General features: G+C 33.6%; 1 protein-coding gene across 3 annotated transcripts; it reads right to left on the reverse strand.

Moving 5' to 3' along the window:
- Nucleotides 1-284: 284 nt before the first annotated feature.
- Nucleotides 285-21,549, reverse strand: LOC142978945 (clavesin-2-like). Of its 3 annotated transcripts, none has more exons than XM_076123593.1 (6): nt 21,334-21,549; nt 6,906-7,075; nt 5,035-5,129; nt 3,943-4,087; nt 3,514-3,707; nt 285-1,934 (listed from the first exon to the last, which is right to left on the reverse strand). In XM_076123593.1, the coding sequence occupies exons 2-6, from the start codon at nt 7,051-7,053 to the stop codon at nt 1,635-1,637; spliced, it is 882 nt and encodes a 293-aa protein (XP_075979708.1). In that variant the 5' UTR covers nt 7,054-7,075; nt 21,334-21,549; the 3' UTR covers nt 285-1,634. The 3 variants fall into 3 exon arrangements, with proteins under 3 accessions (XP_075979708.1, XP_075979709.1, XP_075979712.1); XM_076123594.1 differs by having other exon boundaries at nt 21,446-21,539; XM_076123597.1 differs by lacking the exon at nt 21,334-21,549 and adding an exon at nt 7,552-7,570.
- Nucleotides 21,550-22,548: the final 999 nt, after the last annotated feature.

Raw genomic sequence — 22,548 nt, forward strand, 5'->3', positions numbered from 1 at the left:
TGAACGATTAAATTAAATCATAGGTAAATGTAACTGAAACCATTTTCAAAGCAACTGTGTTGTTGCTGGCGGTAAAGGTTTACCAATAGGTTAAATCGATTGTATTTTTTTTTCTCCAAAATACATATTTGTGTAAAAATCTATGAAGCTTAAGTTAAGAACGTAGAGTAGTAGTACACAAAAAAAAATATGACTACATCAATACATTAGTCAAATCATAATCAGAATTAATGCTCGTTTGCAATTAAAATGTTAAATTTTAAGTAGGTAATAAAACAACATACAAAAATTATATTTCTTTATATTGTAAAAATAATTACGCATATTTTAAATTTATCCCATCAAATGACCTTCTCAAACATTTTTTGTATCACAAGCTTAACCTTATGCATAAATAAATACATTAGTTAAGGCACTCGTTCCGTGTTGAGCAATAACAATAATAGTCTTACTTCCTATATAGTTGTATCACATAAGGAACTTTATGTACCCTCTGCTATGTACTACTATCTCCACTTAGTGTAGCGATCCACCTGCCGAACCTTAAGTGACGGGAGGTACGTAAATTCGTCGTTACTTTGGGTGATATGCCTTATGGAACTCAAATAACATAGAAACGGTATCGGACAGAGAGTTCGGCGCCGAATATTGCGCAATTGTGTCACTAAACTTTAGGCCTTAAAATGGTTTTAAATACCGTACGATAGTTTTATAAAAAAAAGAGGGCATTACCCATCAAATCTTAAAAAATATTATCGTATAATATTAGGTCGGGGAAGAAGATTTTATTACAAGTTCATACATACTATAATGCGAAAAGAATTTTACTTATTTTTGAAAAAAAATCCCCTAAAAAAAATGCGTAACAGTGATAAGTGAGTTATTTATTTTGTAATTCAGTTTAACTATTTTTTTTAATTTGTGCAACAACAATTACAATGTAAGTTAATATCAGTGTTACAATGCAAGATCTAGTAAAAACTCATAATAAAAAATGTAAAAAAATAATAGATACTAAATATATCATTGCGATAGTCATACTTCGACAGGGACAATTGAAATTAATTATTATGATTGTGTACTTAAACTATGACAAAACCTAACCAAATATATACACATTGGTAACTTTGTGCTTAAATAATAACATTTATTAATTAATGCTTAATGATAATAACCACCTTTAAAAGCATTAAATGCTTTTGCTATAATTTTGTGATGAGTTAAAAATCACAGCCCGATCCCTTATGTATAATTCGTTAGTTACATTATGAACTATGACTGAAAAATCTTATACATTTCGACTTAACAATATAGTAGATGTGCTGTGACCGACAAACAAAATAATATTTTATAACAACGAAGCCAATGCATCATTACTTCGTTTTTCCATGCTTAGGTTTTAAAAATTAAGGTAATCTAGCTCTATCTGTCTCTCTGGTCAATGTTCAAGGCTTCACTATCACTTAATAATTTATTACTCCACTACTCGCCATAGTTGTTAGATAGCCCACCTTTGTCATTAACGTAGCTATCCGTTAAAAAAATATATTTCCAAATCTGACCAGTAACTGCAATCATACAAACAACAAAAAGTTTATTGTATTCGTTGATTTCGAGCACAAAACTCTTTAAATCTATTCTTTCATTAAATACCCAATTTGCTTCATCTCTTTATCAAACTGTTCGTTTCTGTACTTCTTAACCTTACTTAACCAGACGCCGAAGCTTGCCGAACTTCTGCAAGTGCCTCCGTACCTTGGAGGAAGGCACTCCAAGTCTATATGCTGGTGGAGGGACTTGAGGTCGTTGCCGTGGAAGTGTATCCGGTCCCAGGCGTCCCGCGGTATGAACTTCTTGAAGAGGTAGAAGAATGTGTTGAGGATCCAGGAGTAGTTGATTATGTGGCAGGATCGCAGGCGCCCTGGTACTGCTACCTGTTGAAAAAGGACGTTTTATTAAGATTGAGATGAGAGGTCAGTTGCAGTCTTTAATTAACTAGGCTTATTTAAGTTTTGCAAAAGCCATCATTTAGCCTGTGTTCTTATCCGAAATTAAGATTGGAAATATTCGGTTTTAAGATAACTCACTGGTCCACTATCTGACGTACATATATCTACGCCGAAAATAATACTATAATTAAAAGTTTCTCTCATATCAAGCAGAACATTAAATTGCAAAGTATAGTCCGAATGACCTATTAAAAGAATTAAGGCTCAATATTTTTTTATTCACGAGAGTTTATATTAACATCAAATCAGAGTTAGCGATTTTGGATATAGGTGTCGCCAAACAACTTGAACACAAGTAGTTATTTTAGAAAGCAAACTAAACGTAGACCCAGTGCGGAGGACTCTCGGTTGACTGTTCTACCAAACAAGCGATCGAAGCGCTATGCGCTATAGCCCTAGCCGTCGCGCTCTGTTATTCTTTCAAAGCGGACCTAGAAATCGTTCCTTATGATATAGCGAATTTGTTCAAGTTATTTGGCGGCAACTGTACCTTAGTCCTCTAAATAGGCATAACTATAATAAAATATGTCAGTCTACATAATATGTAGTCCTCAATTAGTATAACTTAGTACGCGCGTCACTCATCGCCTTGTGAATAGTAGTGAGACAATCATTGTGCATTCTCACGGCGCGGTGACGTGCTCTCAAGAATGTAATTTGTTTACATGACTGTGCCATTATGTTAGTACATAGTCTATTTATATCTAGGTTCATGGCACATTATAACACAGGTGAAGAAAATAAATGGTCAGTTTTCTTTTAAAAGGAAATAATATAGGAAAACGTTTCTTAAACGTAGATACATTCAGATTTTTATAGGGATAACGATAAAAATCCCCCTTCATAACGATAAAAATCTACTTTCCCACATACTATCTCCAACAATATATTTTTTTAGTAGCGTGACCAAAATCTGATTTGTTATTGAAATTGTTATAAAATAATTAAATAACACTAAATACTAAGCAAACAAATAGGTTCAAACCAAAAATGTTGCCTAGGAACGATCACTAGCATTTCTGCAATTATTGCTTACCTAATTTACATAAATCTATCAAAGTCGTTAAGTTTCAATTAGTAAGAATTTGCTTTAAAAAGCCTCTATAATTTTGATTTATCTGAGTTACAATGTAAGTAATAGCTAGATTAATATTGCTTCGTCCTTGCATCAAACTAATAATTTGCAACATAATTGCAATAACGGCTAAACAAATCACTGTCCATTCAAAAGAATTTTGTAATGGAACACATAGCATAGATTAGATTTAGATTTGCTCTTTAACCAGAAATGTGTTCAAATCTACTAATATTTGCTGCTTTAACAAACGCTGATAAATTTAAGTCTTTTACTGGAACTTATCCGTGCACGAAGTCTCTTATTACAATGTTGTTGCTGGAAACGAAAATATGTATCTCCTTAACCAGATGTGTTTCATGACCCAAATACACTTATTAGTAGCGTACCCCAGAAACAAAGGAAAATCAGTACTAAAAGTCAACTCACCCCCATCAAACAAACGATTTGGTACGCGACGGTTGGTGTCAATGTGGCCACATGCCTCAGTGTGATGCCCTCAAGGTCTACGAGGACGGTGGTGCCGATGACCTGCAGTTTTGGCTGCCTCACTCCAATCTCCATCATCGCCATACCAGCCTTGACTAGCTCTTCCACTGGAAACTCGTTTGGGTCCCACATTCCTGAAATCAATAAGGGTTATAGAAACTATTTTAATTTTTTGAAATCCTTTTGTATTCATACAAAGCGAGGAAAATCATAGTTAAAGCCTTCTTAAACTTGAAAATTATTCAATTTCGTCATTATAATTAAAAAATAATACTAACAAGAAATATTTAATCATTCATTATCTCAAAGAGTTTCGCGGAAGGACATTTATATAATTTGGAAAATAGACTGTAGGTTTGTTTGTCTTACCAAATCTAAATATAGATAGCCGTCCAATATCTGGTCGATCGAGCATAGTGCCTTCGTATGCATCCTTAACTTTGATGAGGTCCCAAAGGTCTACTCCCTTGTATAAGTGCTCGTACTGCTCTCTGAATGCGCAGTAACGAACTAACTGTGGAAGAAAGAAAACTTTTATAAATCTCTTTAATCGTATGCTGTCCTGGTACACACGTGTGCTACTAGTATGTGTAATCCTACGGCTTGAATTAAGTATTCCTAGAAAATTATATCGATAGTACCTATAATCATCTTACTGACATTATATACTTTCGCTATATACCTACTACATGGAAATAATAGTATATAATATGGATTACGAATAGAAGCAGAGATATACTGCATAATTTGTATTCTTCAATACTAGGAACATTTTTTTACCTGCATGCCTATTATAATACCATGTAAATATAATGAACAAAATTCTCTGTTAAAACTATAATATATTTTCGGACCCAATTTCCATGAAAACTCATTTATCACGTGAACCGTAATCAATTAAACATTTATCCGTGAAAATAATAAAGCATAGATCGTGGACGTTCCCAGGGGTGTCATTAAACACAATGATGAAGATTAAATGATGGTCTTAGTATAGGGAAGCAATGTCCTTGCTTGTAACAGATTTTTTATATTTTTCTTCTTCTTATCGTATGGTCAACCTAGTGTCAGTCGTTCAAGCCGCCCGAAGGCCTTGACATGGCTTAACGACTGTTACCTTAGTAGATAACAGCCGGGACCGACTTTTTACGTGCCCTCCGAAGCACGGAGACGCCCAGTTCAAATACCACTATGCGGTCACCCATCTATGGGATGACCGCGCTAACGGTTGCTTAACCCACAGATCGTTGACCGACCGGTGAGCATAACTGGCTATGGGCGCCTTTTTTTATTTATTCTTTCCCAGTCACTTAAATTTTACGGACGTACGGATAAAAATAATTTTGATAGCTCTGCATGCACTGGGTAAGCACTTCGGCGCCAACAAATCCTTGCAATTTTTTCTATAAATTTTATTGGTGCCTGCCCGAAATAGAAAAACAAATTAAACAAGATATTTACCAGTCTATGTGCCCTAGGTACTGTAAAGTTTCTGACTCGTAGAAATTTCAATAAAAACTCATCATCCATTCTGTAAGGGAAGCATTCTTCTCGATCTGAAACAACAAATATTGTAGTTATTACAAATTTACATAAAAAATAACATACAAACAAAGCCTTATTGAGGGCATCCATTTTTATTTTTTGGATAATTTTGAAGTGAGGAGTATTTTTGTAATATGTAACATTTCAAAAGGGTATCAATCAACTCACACACGGTCATCTGATTCCAAACTAAGCAGAGCTTGCTCTATAGTAACCAGATAACTGATAAACATACTTATATTGTATTATTTACAAAATTGGAACGTTCTAAAAATGCACAAATATTTTCAGTGTAACTTTAGATAAAAATATTTCTGATTTATAATATTTTGTCTATAGTCTACTTGTTTATATACTGCACTGTGTAATGTTCTAGGTACATCTAAGTATACCTCAAGTTCTTGACTATAAATTATTTACTTTACCCACAAATAAATAACTGTAAGTCTCGTAGCTCCATTATTTCACAGCACATAAACGTAAATTCTCTCGTAATAATATAAATATAAGAATATTTTATGTTCAATTATGCCTCGACACGGATACCTTCCTTGTTCAAGACGTATTTTCACGTCAGAGAATATCTTCATGAAAATTCATAGAAACTTTGTTTTAAATATTTATGTTTCTTTCTAATTGATGTTGCTATGTTAATTGATTATGTACATTTATCAATGAATAAAGTTTATTTAGTTAAGTTAAAAAACATATAGTTTCCTTCAGTTTCAGTTCAGTTTTTTAATTAAAAAACTACTATAGTTCTTGTTTAGGGGAACTTTGACAAACATACAAAAAACGGAAGTAAATATGTTACGTGTATAATATATATTGTGATGCAATATTTTTCTGATCGCATCGATATTTATTTCGTGTGGGAACTGAACCAGATTTAGCAATACTCTTTTATTTTACCAATCATGTTTAAACGGTTAAAATGATAATTTTACGTCCGTAATCCCCAAATTCTATCAAACAATTTATATCATAAACTACTAATAACGATTTACTCAAGCTTGGATTCGAATACACGCTTCACCAAGCATCGCTGATAATATTGCGACAAACTGTCACATTGCACGTCAAAAGAAACAATGGTAATGCGATTGATTGATGTCTTATATTTTACAACTTATTGTTTATCCTCACAAAATAAATATTTACTTTAACAGGAAAACTATTCACAATAATTATTAACATAGGTTGACAACCGGTATTAAAATATTGAGCAAAAAGTTCTGCATTTAATTATAATAAGAAACAGAAAACGTGTTATAACACGTGACTAAAAGCTGTAAAAACTTACATCTATTTATTTTATTTTTATAAAAAAGATTTCCTGTCACGTTTGTCTTTTTAAGCTTTGCTTTTTTGTAGCGATATACTCGTATCAAAGTGAATCTGTATTGTAATTTATGCAGTCCTAAGCGATAAAGAGCGCCCACTAATAATCGTAAACTATATATCAACAGAAACTCATTAAAATAATAATCAACCACTAGCTCGATTCTCTACCTTTATCGACTACCGACAACCAGCTACCTATTATGAAATATTTCATGAAAATCTAATAAGCACTTCTAGCAGGCTCCGTAAGAACTATTTTGGCAGTAATGTATAATAAATAGAATACGGGAATATTTTGGCAGTATCTTTCAAATGTCAAATTTTCGATACTCGACTGAACCGACTGTAGAGAATTGCGCTACTGGGCATTGAAGCTAAAATCTAATGATAACTCAATTACAAAACCTACTATGAGTAGCACCATAGAGTTATGTGAGTCTTACCTAATATCATTTTTCTAAACTCCGTTATCGCTGCCCCCCTGGTATGTTGGTGTTCGTTGCATAGTTCCTCTGCTAACTCTAATAGTTCCGGGCTCTCCTCAGTGTTCAGCTCGGCTTCGAAGCCGATTTCTAGGAAACACTCGTACATTATGATGCCCTAGTATTAACACCTGGAAAGATAGAAACATAGTTTAATTAAACCTGGTTTAATAATAATTAATGCTTACTAATATAATATTTATTTTTAAAAACAATATGTCCGTATATTTATTTTTTATATTCACATAAAAGACCTGGGTATTAATGAAATTTAGCTCACAGATAATTTGAAACCTGATCTTACGGTTGCAACTAAAGGCTCGAGAACGCCTAGATCAATTATTGTCGAGTTAAAATGTATCCCTTATACAAACTGTTTTTTATATGACTTTAAACGCTATCGCTAGATGTACCCCAGAAACGGTAACTTAATGATCATTTTTCAGTCTTTCAAACACTTCGGAGGGAATATCAACAATCATCAAAGTTAAAATAAGATAACGAACTCCCCAAATACGTAAAAAGACCCTAATGGTACAGAACAAAGTCGAGGCTATCACCCAGTTTCATTTGCATTGGAATACAGTCTCGTTTAATCACCACTTACAGCCAGTCCAACTGGTTTGAGCCAAAGTCCACGGCTAACTGTACAACTGTTACTGCACTTACGTTTAAGTGTCACTTATCCGTTCACGTAATCAGTTCCATGTTATGTAAGTACAGTATTACGTGATTATATTAAAATTGATAAAGGATATCAATATTACAAGTAGGCTGGTAAGAATTGCAGAATATAAAGTATAATAATTAAGGTGGTCGCCACGCCATCAGTGCATCGAGAGATTGTGGGTTCGATTCCCACACGGAACAAATAATTGTGCGATCCACAAACATTTGTTTCGAGTCTGGTTGTACTTGACGTCCGTTGTTTGTATGCTTGTAGGAGACTCTGCGACACAAGAGCAATTCTTAGTGCGGGAGTTGTCGTTTTTAAGTTTCCCTTCATTACTTCTCGGTTAGATTCAATTACTAGTAAATACTATAAGTAGCGTACAAGCGAGTAAAAATTATCAGATTCGCATTTAAGATTCTAAAAGTGACTACCTCAGTGTCACGGTCGGTAGAGTAGCCGAGTTCTAAAGCCGGATTCGATGCCCGGTCAGGCAAAGTATTATTGGTAATTTCTAATTTATCTTAGTCCGAGTATGTATCACAATAGTAGCTTGAAATTTGTTAACGTGCCCTGAATATCGCAATAGGCTTGTCCTCTATAACATGGGAGTAACATTGTTAATGACGAAACGTGGATGTATTTTAAACACCTTTGCCTAAATCTTCTGGTACAATATATTATTACGGCCATAATATTACGTATGTGTCTATGTATGTAAATATATGTTGTTGCTGAAATAATTTAATTTTAGTAATCGCATCTAGAGTAGTTCCCAGACTTCAATCGGCCATTGTTTTAGAAAAATAAACACCCAAACATAAATTCACACTGCCTTTAAAGCTAATTCAAATTAATTATATAATATTATTTACATAGAATGACCACTTAGAATAAATCCTTATTTTTATTATGTTATTTAACTACTCATATACCAATTATTATTTTCAGAATCACGTTAAAACATCAAAAAATATAAATAAATATTAAATTCAAAATAATTATAGTAAATTACCCTGAGACTGGTTTTTACTGAGGTCTAATTTCGTTGTTTAAATTCGTACATGAATCAGGCAAATTTCCCATAGAGGAAGGCATAGCCTAGAAAACGAAATTCTTAATAAATGATTGCCTGACAATATTTAAAATACCTTTACAGATAACGTTCTGTTGAGCTTAAAGTCGATCCACAGGGTCAATGAACTCGCTGAAGAGAAAGAGCATAACTAATTCAGTGATTATCAAATTGCTGGCGTAAGCTTGTTCTGAATCTAAAAGACAGCTTCATAGACGTATACGTAAATCTCCAAATACAAGTTTCAGATTGCATATACTAGAACACAGCAAATACAAAAATAGATTTATAGATAGAAGTTAGTTAAGTTGTAATACGTTTATTAATACGACTTTTTAATACTTCGGCTCCTTCATTGAACATAACGAAATAAATATTAAAAATTATAACTTTTACTGCTATATAGTAAATTAAAAAAAACAATTGTAAAAAGACAATACTTAGACAATACTTTCCGTGGTGTTACACCGTGGTCCTAAGCTTCAAGCAAATGGACACTTTATATAAATAAATTTAAAAATAGTTCTCAAATACAATATCCTAGCATAACTTGAAAATTTTGTCACTCTTTCAACACTAAAGCTCAGCGGCCTTCGAACAGCCTAAAACTTTACATAATTTTAAAGACTATAACACACGTCTTTACTCGCGTTTTTAATATTAGCTAATCATATACGCCATATATTTATACCTAATAAATATTTATATTAGCGTTTATTTATTATGAGGAAGGAAATATTGATAAACTATGCATGATTTTATCTTCAATGATTCCGGAAAATAATAAATTGAATTAATTTCGGCGAAGTGGTTCAGTGGTCAATATTACTGAGAAATACGAGACCTTTAAAGACAGTCATGCTTATTTCTGATAGGAAAGATTAATTAAAGAACAGGGATGGGCAACAGCTTCGACGGGTATTTCATGTAGTCAATCGTAACGAAGGGTAAATTAAGTTATAAATTTCAATTTTAGGTTTTTATACAGGTATGCAATTAACTTATAATAGAAGATCCAAGTAGTGATCAATAGTGATCTTAGATCGTTGTTAGGGTAAGGGCCCGTTCCCACTATGTCGTGACGACAGATAATCGTGTAGTTTGAGGTGTCGTGGCTTATATGTTTAAATGGAGGAGTTCACATTATAGAACAACACGACCTGCTGTCGACGACTGATTATCGTGAGAGTGGGGCCGGCTAGATACGACAGTCACTAAACAAAAAAAATGTTGACGACAAACAATCGTTGTAATGGGAGCAGCTTAAGACGACAGTCGTCCAACGATAAATTAATCGTTACGACATAGTGGGAACCTTATGTTTAGATTTTAGAAGCAATAAAATCGGCCTATGCTTACTTGAGATTTAGCTAAAATGTTTAAAATTCACATAACTAATTTCATAAATATTATGAAGCAGAAAACACAAAAAACTGCAACCACTAAAACAATGTGATTTTATTAAAATCACTTTAAGTTGTTGCTAAACATGTTTTGCGACTTTGTATGCTAGACATTATGCAGATTTTTATTTACAACAATTATACGAGTGACCTACGACAACAATTTCCTATTACTCCGACTCATTAAGCATGTTGCAGTCTATCACTACCCATACAATTCAGTAAAGAAAAACATCAGTCACTTGTAAGCTGTTTGTATAAAGTCTGCTTTATTACGATACGCATTTAAATGCTGCTTGTCACTATAATTTAGAGAATTGCAATCGCTAGGCATATATTGTATTTTTTATGTGTATAGAAAGCAAAGAAAAATCTGTGCTAATCTAGACTGGTTTGTAAGTTTTCGTTAAGCAACAGGCCCCATGCAAAAGCGATTTCGTAGTATACATTTTATGAATATTAGAACCACCCAAATAAAATATGAAAATGTCTATTTATGGCGTACAACTAAAATAATTCACCTATTTAATCTAAAAGGATAACAGTACAAAAGGCATTTCAATGAATCAAATCTTTCATAATCCATGAATATTTCACACAGGAAAACCTACGAGAAGATTACTGTACAATAATAATTTATTATCTCAGGTCAAGTCAGGTCTGACAGTCACGTGTAACATAATCGCGTCTAGATCACTATCTGTTCCTAGACTTTAGAAAATTGACGTAATTGTGCTACGTGTATCGACGATGTATTTTGAAATGTTGTAGTCGGTTTGCGTAATAAGAATAAATTTCTGGGCAATCGTACAAATACAGCACTGCTTCGGGCCCTTTACTTAGATTTGGTAAATATAATTACAGGAAATATTTACTTCTTTTGTTAGTACCGTTGATTGATTGAACATGGCAATTAGCCATGTTCAATCATTTACTCCTTCATCAGTCAGTTTTAATGAGCTTGTATAAAACGAAATTAAAAAATGGAAGTTCTCGAAATCCTTTACACATTCTTAGTTATATACATTTTAAAAATCATACTTTCTTTCCATAGGAGTAGGCAGGGACCTGAGGCCACGCAATGTTCATATAAAATGTAACAGTCCATAATGCAACAATATGACACGGAAACGTGACCCAAAATATCATAATCAAGGAGCGATTTTGAAAGTAATAAATCAATAATACAATTAACATATTAAATACTAAAAGTAAAATAAAGTTACATAACTTAATAAAAGTTGTGCAATCACCATTCTATCGATGCATCGTTGCGAAATTTAAAAAAGCTCCACGTAAATTCGTTTTACAAAAGTGCTCTTCACTTTTATGAAATCCGTGTATAAAATACAGCGACATTGCGGTTAAAAGGTTGCACTTACAGGGAAACTTTATTTTCTAAACTGCATACAACGATGTACTTTCGCTTCTACTTTTCATAACTTAATTTCGGTAAATTGCTTCTGAAGACATGAATAAAAAAACAAGCAATATCTGTGAAATCCTTAGTATGATGTTTTTTTCGAAGCTGAAATAGTCTGTAAATAGAGAGCTCAATTCAAATATCAGTCTGGGGGACTCGAGTAACAAATAAGGTATCGTAATATATAAAATTCTCATCGTGTTTGAGATCCGTTTAGCAATTTAGCATTATGCCGCGATAGTTCAAAATCTTTAAGTCTGGGAAAGTTGAGTTTTTGAAACAAAGTGTAAAAAGTAATTTTACGCCAAAATTATCAATGTATTATTATAAATACTTACCGAAGCTGATAATAATAACAAAATGTACGTCATTGAATCTGTTTACATGAGACGAGAGGTCAAGCCCGAACTGTGATAATAAACCCTTTTCTTATTTTACTTGTTTGTTTTGTGGCAAAGGTGCTAAGTGCCTCAAAAATTTAAGGTCTACTGCGTGTCATTTTAAAGGTAAACAAACAGGAAACCCGCCACCTATAAGAAGAAGAAGGCTCTGTATATCATCAAAGAACAGCAAAATCGTTTATTGTAATGGTGGTAATTCCACAATACGTTCCTACATAATCAATAGTTAATCGTTAAATGGTGCCAATATGTCCTAATTAATTCCAATCATTAGCCTAATTACTTAACTAATTGATTGACATCAAGACCGCAAAAATCTAAATACCAGTTTGTATAGAAATATGTGACGGACTGACTAACTATGTAGATAAAGTTAGTAATAATTTGCTAATACAATCTAAATGTTACTAACGTTTTTGTCCACTAGCCAAAAGAGAGGTAACTTCTCATGATAAGAAAAACATACTCTATTATTTGATAGTGAGATATAGATAAATATGGTTTTTAGTTGCTGTTTCTGTCTGAATATTTACACAGTTGATTAACCTGTCCAAGAGGTATTTTTAATTTTATGGTGTTTTCAACTTATTGTCGTCCTTCACCAGGTACCATAACCATATGTATGTATATTTATAGATATTTAATGGACTCTCAGAGTTTAACATAAAACCAGTTTTACTCTTTGACAAAGTTTCTTTCTATTTTTATAAAATAAATAATTAATGGGAAGGCTACACGCTATTGAACTCTACACTATGTACCAATTCAACTACGAACTACAAATACGAAATATTCACTACAGACGTGTTTAACAGCTATTAGATTTTAATAAAAACTCCTCGGTATTACCTAAAGCTGGTCATTCTACATTTCCTAATAAAAAATCGCGTTTTTAACATCCAAGACTCACCCACCCAAATACATATTAATATATAGCGGTTGTAACATAAAGTTATATTACCGGGTACTTTTTTATAGAGTTTTAATAAACTTCATAAAAAAATACTGTGACTAACAATTCACGCATTCTTCTTTCTTGAAGCTTACGACAGAATCGAATTTGATTGAATCAGATTCGAACTAATATCAAATCGTCCTATTAAATTAAATTTATTATTTTAAACTCTTCAAAAATTTAAATACCCAATCAGTTTATTTTAAGCCAGCATTCAATCAAACTAGTTTAGAATTTAAGAGCTCGATTTGACATTAGCTCGAATAAAATTCAATCGAATTTGACTCATGTTAGGAGTAAATCGACTATCGACAAACGAAAAAAATAATATATGAAAACCTAATCAGCATCTATCAGTAGCCCTAGGAACTTTAACACTACATTTTAAATGTCAAACTCTCGATACTCGATAGTACTGACTATAGAGAATCGCGCTACAGACTGATTACGTCGAGGTCGGCCACTTGTTATTAAATTCAACAACGATAAAACATGATGTCAAGGAATATCCTTAACTTTTGACTGACAGTAATTAAAGTAGTTAACTTTCACCTACTGATCTAAAAAATACTACTTTTTGCGCGATTTTATTACAGACATCATTACTAGTTTTAATTTCGTCTGACAATTTTTAAAAATATTTGACATGGATTTTTTTTTTCTACACAAATAAAATATTAGCACAGTAAACGAAGAAAGATACATCCAGTTTAAGTAATTTTTACAATCTTTTTTGCGTGAAAGACTAACAAATACACAAACATCCGTCCCCACAAACCTTAGCATTAATATATATTATTAATAGAATGTAATCCTAATCAATTAGCTATGTGCTAATTAATAACTATCAATTACATTGTGATTGATAATTACGCCACTTGTAAGTATAAGCAATTAATTACAATATAGGCACCTACTTCTACAACAAATAAAATAAATGATTAAAGTGATGAACAAACAAGTACTTAAACTACAGTTATAGACCCATTACAATAATCAGGACATAACTAAGATTTATTTTACTAGCTTTTCGCCCCGACTTAGCCCGCGCGGCAATTTATCACCTTCTTGGGGGGGATTTCCTAAAATCTTCTCTTAGTACTCCTTTACAGTTTCTTAGGAACCTTCATACCAAATTTTAACTTTCTACGATCAGTAGATTCGGCTGTGCGTTGTTATCAATCAGTCACTCAAGAACGGAAGAGTTTTATATAGAGGTGTAATGATGATTGATTGGTACTTACATTTAAATAAGGCTTTTAAAACACACAAAGTATGGGCTTTTTTATATATATTTAAAAAAGGTGCACAAATAAAACATTTTACACTTTAAAATATTGTAACTTTAACGCTAATAAGCTATTGCCTTCTTGTCGTCAACGCGCCATCGGATGAACAAAAGCAGATCAACGGCTTCATCACACCGAATCGAATCTTATAGGCCAAGTGTCAGTGTCAGCTAACGGAGTTTTGATCTTAGGTTGATGATTAACCGTCATTGGACGGGCGCTGATATCGTACGGATATACGCTGATATTGTACGGGGAGTAGGGTATGTATGTATGTGTATTGTATATATTTGTATTTGAGACTTAAGCCACTGATCGACGGACGAGTAAGACCGCGGTTTTATGGCTCGTCGGTAAAGCTCGCCGGTGTATCATTGCAAAATCACGGTTTTAAATACCGCCGAGCCTGGCTCGCGGCTCGTCGTCGTGCTATATTTTTTACTCGGCTTGCCTTTTTTCAATCCAACTTTTAACCCAAACTTTAGGGCGTTTTCTATTTTTTTTTCATAACTGCGTAATATCCTATGGCGAGATAACACAAGGCTTCAGACTCGGAACAAGACATGTTTGCGACTGTTTTGCTTGCTAATCGATCAGCACCAACGAGCCGCGAGCCAGGTTCGTCGGTATTTAAAACCGCGGTCTTACTCGTCCGTCGATCAGTGGCTTTAGAAGTAAAAATATTTGCCGGCGTGTATGGCGCAGTCGGTAGTGTTGACTCCGATCCGACTGTTGATTACGAGGTGCCGGGTCCGATATCCGGACCGGGTTATGTGCTGTTGGTATATTCAAATTTATATAAGCACGTTTCTCAATTATAGTAACAATAATGGCTATAGGCTCGCCCTCTGGTACATGGGACTAACATTTTTGATAGCGAAACATACCTTCTTAACTCCGATATAACACGGGTGATATTGTGTATGTATGTACACAATAATATGACGTATCTATAAGAATACGTGATACGATGATAGGAGCAACGAAATCAGCGATCACTTTCAAATATACCAAACATGCCGACGAATAAGTTTCGTCATTTGTTTCTCATATTTTAAAATGTCGATGCCCTCTTTGTGGTCGTTCTTGATATAAAAAATAACCAGTTATGTATAATCTCCTTACACACATTTTGGTCGATATTTCAAAATAAACACGTGAGTTTTTATTATAACGGTAACGTGACTATTGGAATTTCCATGTTAAAGGTGACGCTTCTCGACTAAGTAGTCGTTTTTGATCTAAAAAGGTTTTATGCCCTGCGTCATGGGGTAATCCTTGCTATGATTTTTACATAACAATATACATAGTGTCTACACGTATGTATGGGAACCATAAACAGATTTTTCTTGTCTAAAACTATCTTCTTATGATATATTATTTATCTTATATATGTTATATATGAAAATGAATCACCAAATGTGATGCCAGGCGCAAAATTCAAATTCAATTCATTGTTTTTGTAACAGACAGAAAAAAACAAAAATGCGTAGGAACGTCGTGAGCAGAGCTGCGCAGGTCAGCTAGTATATATTTTATATATTTGTAGTAAATATATAGTAAGCTATGCTCGTAAAGTTTCCTGAAATACAAAAATCAATGTCCTACGCAGGATTACAACTTATTACCAAATCTATCTTTACCTATGGTACCAGGGACTCATAAACATCGACGTTTACTCCATCACCTATACGTGTCGTATTGATTACGAACAAAAGGATTGGAATGAGTAATGATGAGCAACAAACAACAAGACATGCATACGCATGCTCGACCTGCGCCTGCATACATGAATAACAAAATGTTTTTGTACCGACGAGACATACGCTGTATATCGTATTTACTAGGCTGTAGGTGTAAACCTAAAAACGAAGTAGCTTAAATTTGTCAAATGTAGCTTAAGTTTGTTATTTTTTTATTTTATGATTTGCTTTCAGATTTGCTCTTGTGTCTCGGGGGCCTTTGCAAACATAGAAACAACGGGCACAAAGTAGGACTGGACCCGAAACAATTATTGATCGAATCCGTGACTTCTGACGCATAAAGTAGACCTCAGGTTTTTGAATATCTTCATTTCGATCTAGCTGTTTAATTGTAAAAGCATAACACATGTACAGACAGATCGATTGAATTTAAATCATTAGTGTGGGTTTTTTACTTCTCGGTATACGATCATGTCAAACCTTCATCAAGACAAGTTTGATGAACACGCTTAAAGCTGATTGCCTTGTGGCTTTAGAGGACATGTAAAAGTCAGACCCAGTTGTTGTTGTTAAGTAAAAATCCGATCTTTGACTGTAAAAGTTACCACAGCAATAATCAAGAAAGAAGATATGGAGATCCTTTTGCCCGATTTGATTTGTTCCGTGTCGTATATAAGTCGGTACATAAGTGTCGGTATACTTATCATTCGGGGTCTTGCCTTAGATGGCATCGACTGAGACCAACTTTATAAGCGACCTCCACAGCATGGAGACGATCTGCCATAATATTCACCCATACCCAACGTCCACTAAAATATTACTTGACTGTGTAATGACCAGTAAGCGCTTGATATGACTAATTGATAAGAGGCTAGTCGATATATTAAAAGTTTTTTGCTTCAAAAAATCTTTCCCATCATTAATCGATTGACAGGAAAGGTTTATCAATGTTTTTACATTATTTTTTGTGAGTTCAAAATACCCGCTGCGCGTCCAACTGTCGGTTTCTAAATGGACGAATGAGGAAGAAACGGTATTTTAGTTTTTTATAACGAAATAATTACAACTTGTTTAGTAGGATGTTCATGGGCCTGTCAAATTGTGATGCGAAAGTGCCGAATCTTTAATCTTATAATTAGAGTGAAAAAAATATCAGTCGCTTTTACTGTGTAGGTAAATATGTACATGAGGAAATCTTACATGTCTAAGGTTTATAGTAGTTCTTGAAAGAGTACAAAGGTCTTCACCGGTATAAAGTATGGAGCAGTAATGGATTAAATTCACCTGAGATAACTTCTTTAGCAAAATAACAGTGAGCCCTTTAGAGAGAGTCTCTAGAGAGACTTTAAGATTCGCAATATAAAAACCTGGAACAGAAGCACTAGAAATTGTAACTAACGAATGTCTGAACTCAAAATCAAAACCAGTGGGTGCTTTGTAAGATCTAGAAATACGAGTACAATTAAAGCTGTGACTTCTTACGGCAGTAAATTTACTTTTTATTAGGTAGGTGTCGGTGTCTTTAAGCTTAGAATACGGAACTCTAAAAGAAGATAATAAACCCTTACTGTAAATACTCTTTTTATTTCGTTACGCTTGCAGAGAGCCGGTGAGGTCATTGTCCTCACTTCGCAGTTCCAAATAACAACATTATGTACGCACATACCTACAAACACATTGAACAGATACTGCAAATGTATTTCTGACTAGTTGACCCGCGCAACTTCGCATGCGTAAGAGAGTAACATTTTTTACTGGTACTCTTCTCCTATTGATTGTGGCGTGATGATATATAGCCTATAGCCTTCCTCGATAAATGGGCTATCTTAAACTGAAAGAATTTTTCAAATCGGAGCAGTATTTCCTGAGATTAGCGCGTTCAAACAAACAAACAAACAAAAAAACAAACAGACTCTTCAGCTTTATAATATTAGTATAGAAGTATAGATATACTTTGTAGTATTCCTATTCCGAATATTTTCATGAAATATTTTTCGTAATAAATTAACTCTACGTTCCTCGGGTTGTTTTCAAAATATGAATAGCATGCATGGTTACGAGTGCTTAATTCCATTTCTCCGAAAATGTTCAAAGATTTATTAAGGAACCATTGTCGGATATTGCACGGAGAAGAAACCACATTAACAAAAATTTTATGTCCAACCAATCGAATTGAACCCCTGTACCTTTAAGTTACACGAGATTGTCTATTTAAGGTTTTTAACTGATGCTACTAGTATTTTCTTTAAAGTGTACTCGCAGGAACACACAACATAATATTACAATATGTGAGTTGATATCATAATCGGACTTTGTCTTTATACTAACGTCATTGAACAATTAACCTCAAACACAGATAACTGCATAACGTACTTATTTGTTTATACTTTATCATAGCTATAAATAATATTGTAAATAACTACTATATTATTGTGCATACAAATTGAAGTATTTCTACCACCATGATACCAGTGTGCTTGTGTGATTGCTCTTCCTACCCTTTGTAGGAATTATAATCTGAAGCATATTCCATACTAATATTATAAATGCGAAAGTAACTCTGTCTGTCTGTCTGTCTGTCTGCTACTCAATCACGCCTAAACTACTGAACCAATTTGCATGAAATTTGGTATGGAGATATTTTGATACCCGAGAAAGGACATAGGCTATATATCTTCACGCTACGACCAAAAGGAGCAGAGTACCAGTAATTAATGTTACAAAAACGGGGAAAAATTTCACCCATTCTCTCTTATTGGACGCAAGCGAAGGTGCGCGGGTCAGCTAGTTCTGTATAGTCTGTACTGTCGACTGTAGTATCGACAGTTTGACATTTAAAATGTACTACCAAAATAGTTCTTAAGGAGGCCGGTAGAGGCGCTAAACAGATTTTCGTGTAAAATTTCTCGTTAGCTAGCCGTCAAGGGGTAGGATTACTGATTCTACATGAACTTACTGTTCAAATAAGTGGGTGTTTCCTACGTTTGCTAAATAAAGTTAGGTACATATAAATAAATAAATAAATATCATTGGACAACTCACACACGGTCATTTGATTCCAAACTAAGCTGAGCTTGTACTATGGTAACCAAATAACTGATAAACATACTTATATAGATAAATTGACATCCAGGCTCAGAACATATCGGGTAAAATTGTAACATCTGAGCAGATCCTATACAAAAGCGTTCTGTGAGTTTAAATTTAACTAGATTACACAAATAACCGCTTCGAGTGCTGTTATAAGAGAATGTTTTTAACAATCTAACGAACAATAAACTTTATTTTCATTTGCGGTATTTAAACGTTATACAAATCTAATATAACTTTAAAATTGCGGAAATTTGTGAGTTCTTTGCAGAAACGTGTAGTCTGAGTGTAGGTCACGACTCTAAGATAATATATGATTAGAATATTAATATTTTAATAACTATGAGTCTAAGTTATATGAAATTCATGATTCAAAACTAATATTTATTTAAAAATCGTGATATTATACGACTAAAGTTAATGCAATTTAAATATTAAGTTGCAAATAGAGTTGTGGTCAATTTCAAGTACATGTACCAAGCCAGTATTATGTTATTTGTGAATCATACATTTGTTTGTCCCGTGTAGGAATCAACCTAAGCACAAAGGTAGCGGCATATAACCTGTTCAGTGTTCAAACGTCATCAAGGCCTAATTTAATAGAATTTAAATATGTTTGAATTACCTGTGGTCCTGTGCTTAAACTTGGGTGGATTGACTTTAAAGTGACAACTACGTTTGATGTCATAAAAAATAAAACAAACATGGTTTGCGTTTGATGAGGTTTTGCCAAAGGATCTTTGATTAACTCATTGTTTACCCGGACGTTTTATAATGTAGGGAAATTATGTAGATTTTATGATTCAGCCATTCTCGCAATCCTATGATTAACACGCAATAAATGTTTTTTTTTTCTATTATTTAAACCCATTTTCCTGAATCATGATAGTTCTATGTGCGTATTTTATGAGTAAACTACTCAGTCTAATGATTGTTGTGGAGCCAATTCTGTTGATACCGCTTATTTTTCGCTTTATGAAGTTTTAGTCGTAGTCTAATACTAGCACAAATTATATCTGAAAATTCGAATCTGGGCGATGACGACCCGAACTGACAGACACAGTCTATTTGCCAGTAGTAATACCTTTTCAAGTGTTTGCTTTCAATCCATAAGAAAAATATTTATAGAAATAAAAATCCATAAATTGTAACAAAAGGATTGACCATACAATGACCATCAACTATTAATCAGTAAATGCGCAAGACCATATTCAAATAAATTACGCAAAACATTGATAATGTTACTATTATCTACGAATTAGGACGGATTGAACTGATAACCTTATCACACAAACATTTCAACACAGGAAAGATTCCTAAATTCTAATTCAGTCTTAAGTTTTTCCATTCCAATATACCTACATATTTAGTATTAGAAATAATTATCACTTGCTCTAATGGTGAAGGAAAACATCGTGATGAAACCTCCATATGTAAACTTTGTTTAGGACATTTTTTGAGGGGATACAAAGACCCCAACCCGCAGTTGGCCAGCGTGATGGACTCAAGAACTAACCCCTCCCTCGTTTGGGAGAAGGCCCTTGCCCAGCCGTGGGACAGTAATGGGTTAAAAAATACCTATTTAGGCTCATCTAGAGACCCTTCATTATACTTCAAATGTCGTATGAATATTACTCATGTACTTATTTTATTAATTATTTTTATATTAATTAGTTAGATTGGCTTGTATAATGTATAGGTATAAGTATAATATATGAATAAGGAAGTTGCATAAATTAATCAGTTTTGAATAAGATTTTGCAAAAATGTTTTTGTGCAACAGATATATAATAATATGTTAATGTCCACAGCTATAGATGAAAAACTAGTAGACAGGTATTTTAAAGTGTTTTTGTACTCGGGTTACCTTGTAGTCCTTAGACTTTAAACCTAGTATTAATAATTTTTGAACAAGATACTGGTTTTTGATTATTATAATATCATTAAAAAAGTATTATTAAATACTGGTATCCAGCTGCATACGGTGAAATTGGAAACCGACTCCAGAATATTTGGAAGAAAGGCTAGCCTGATGATAATGATGATTAAATTATATTTTATGAACATATTTTAGACCCCGACTGCAATATTCTGTAACGATTTTACAATCCCAGATCTTGCCTCACATTGATGAGTTCGATATTACAATCTGTATATTATATCCTTCATAAAATAAACTTTTAAACGCACTCCAAACCATTAATTGAATTATACCAATTCATGATATACGACTAATAATAAACACATCTGTATACAACAAAAATATGTAAAAAACCTATTGAGCCTGATTTAAGCACGTTCCAAACTAATAGAAAAAAACACCAACAAAAAACAGTTGAAATAAAAACATGCGCAGGCGCAGAAACACAAAAAAACATACCGATTTAAAAAATACTCCTAAATTCCGTATCAGTTATTTATCACAATTATCACAGCATTGTTTCACTTCACAACAACACAAAACACGTTCGATATCTGTAACTGTTACTCACAAATTGTTCCTTCCGTACTGATACTATGTACTAGTTACTTGATCTTGAATATCAGACTCAAGGTTCACGTTGTATCTCCGCGCTGCTCTATTATGAAATGCTCTTGTTCGAAGCTTGAATCATATGTTGTGACGTCATGATTGTTTTTTTTTTACGTAGGCTGCTACTTTGTTGGTTAATGAGTGTTTGATGTTATTTTATATGCCAGTTTGTTTCCTGATTTAAAACTACCTTTATTTGACGTGAGACCCCGAAGTAAAAATGAAATTGATGATTTGCATGACATTTACAAATATGATATCTTATATTATCTTATCTTAGAGGTGGGGGTGCCGTTTATTACAGCTAACACTTCGACCACTCTTGATCCTTTGTGCCATCCCCTCCTTTGCTACTCTAAATGTTTGGTAAGTAATCTAATAAAATCGGTATTAGTCTGTAGTCTTCTGGTTTGGGTATCCGCATCCTAGAATCACATTCGCAGAATCTATTTTTAATCTATTCTTAAATTGACACACAGCATAAAGCCAGTTTTGGACAGATTTAAAAAAATAAAAGATGGCGGCCGGGGGACAAGAGTGGCGACCCCACAAACTTCAAGTTAAGCTTCTATAGACCCCCCTACATGTTCCAAAAATAAAATTGCGTCCTCTAAGAAATGCAATATGCGGCCCTCAAATTGTGACATTTCAATGGACTATGATGAATTTCGCTTATCTTATGATATGAGTCAAAATAAAATCATTTATTCAATTAGGTCAAATATAGACACTTATGATAGTCCGTACAATTATTGAATCTACCACTAGTTCGGAAAAGGGGTAGAGCCTTATGAGTAGAGCTAGCAAAGCTCACGGCCACTCTTTCAATTACAAGATTAAAATGTGTTTTGTACAAGCGCCTAAAATCTATACTAATATTATAAAACTGAAGAGTTTGTTTGAACGCGCTAATCTCAGGAACTACTAGTCCGATTTGAAAAATTCTTTCAGTGTACAGCTGTACAGTGTACAGCCCATTTATCGAGGAAGGCTATAGGCTATATATCATCACGCTACGACTAATGGGAGCAGAGTACGAGTAAAAAATGTTACTAAAATGGG

The sequence above is a fragment of the Anticarsia gemmatalis genome, chromosome 15 (assembly GCF_050436995.1).
Source record: "Anticarsia gemmatalis isolate Benzon Research Colony breed Stoneville strain chromosome 15, ilAntGemm2 primary, whole genome shotgun sequence".
In the NCBI taxonomy this organism is placed as follows: Eukaryota; Metazoa; Arthropoda; class Insecta; order Lepidoptera; family Erebidae; genus Anticarsia; species Anticarsia gemmatalis.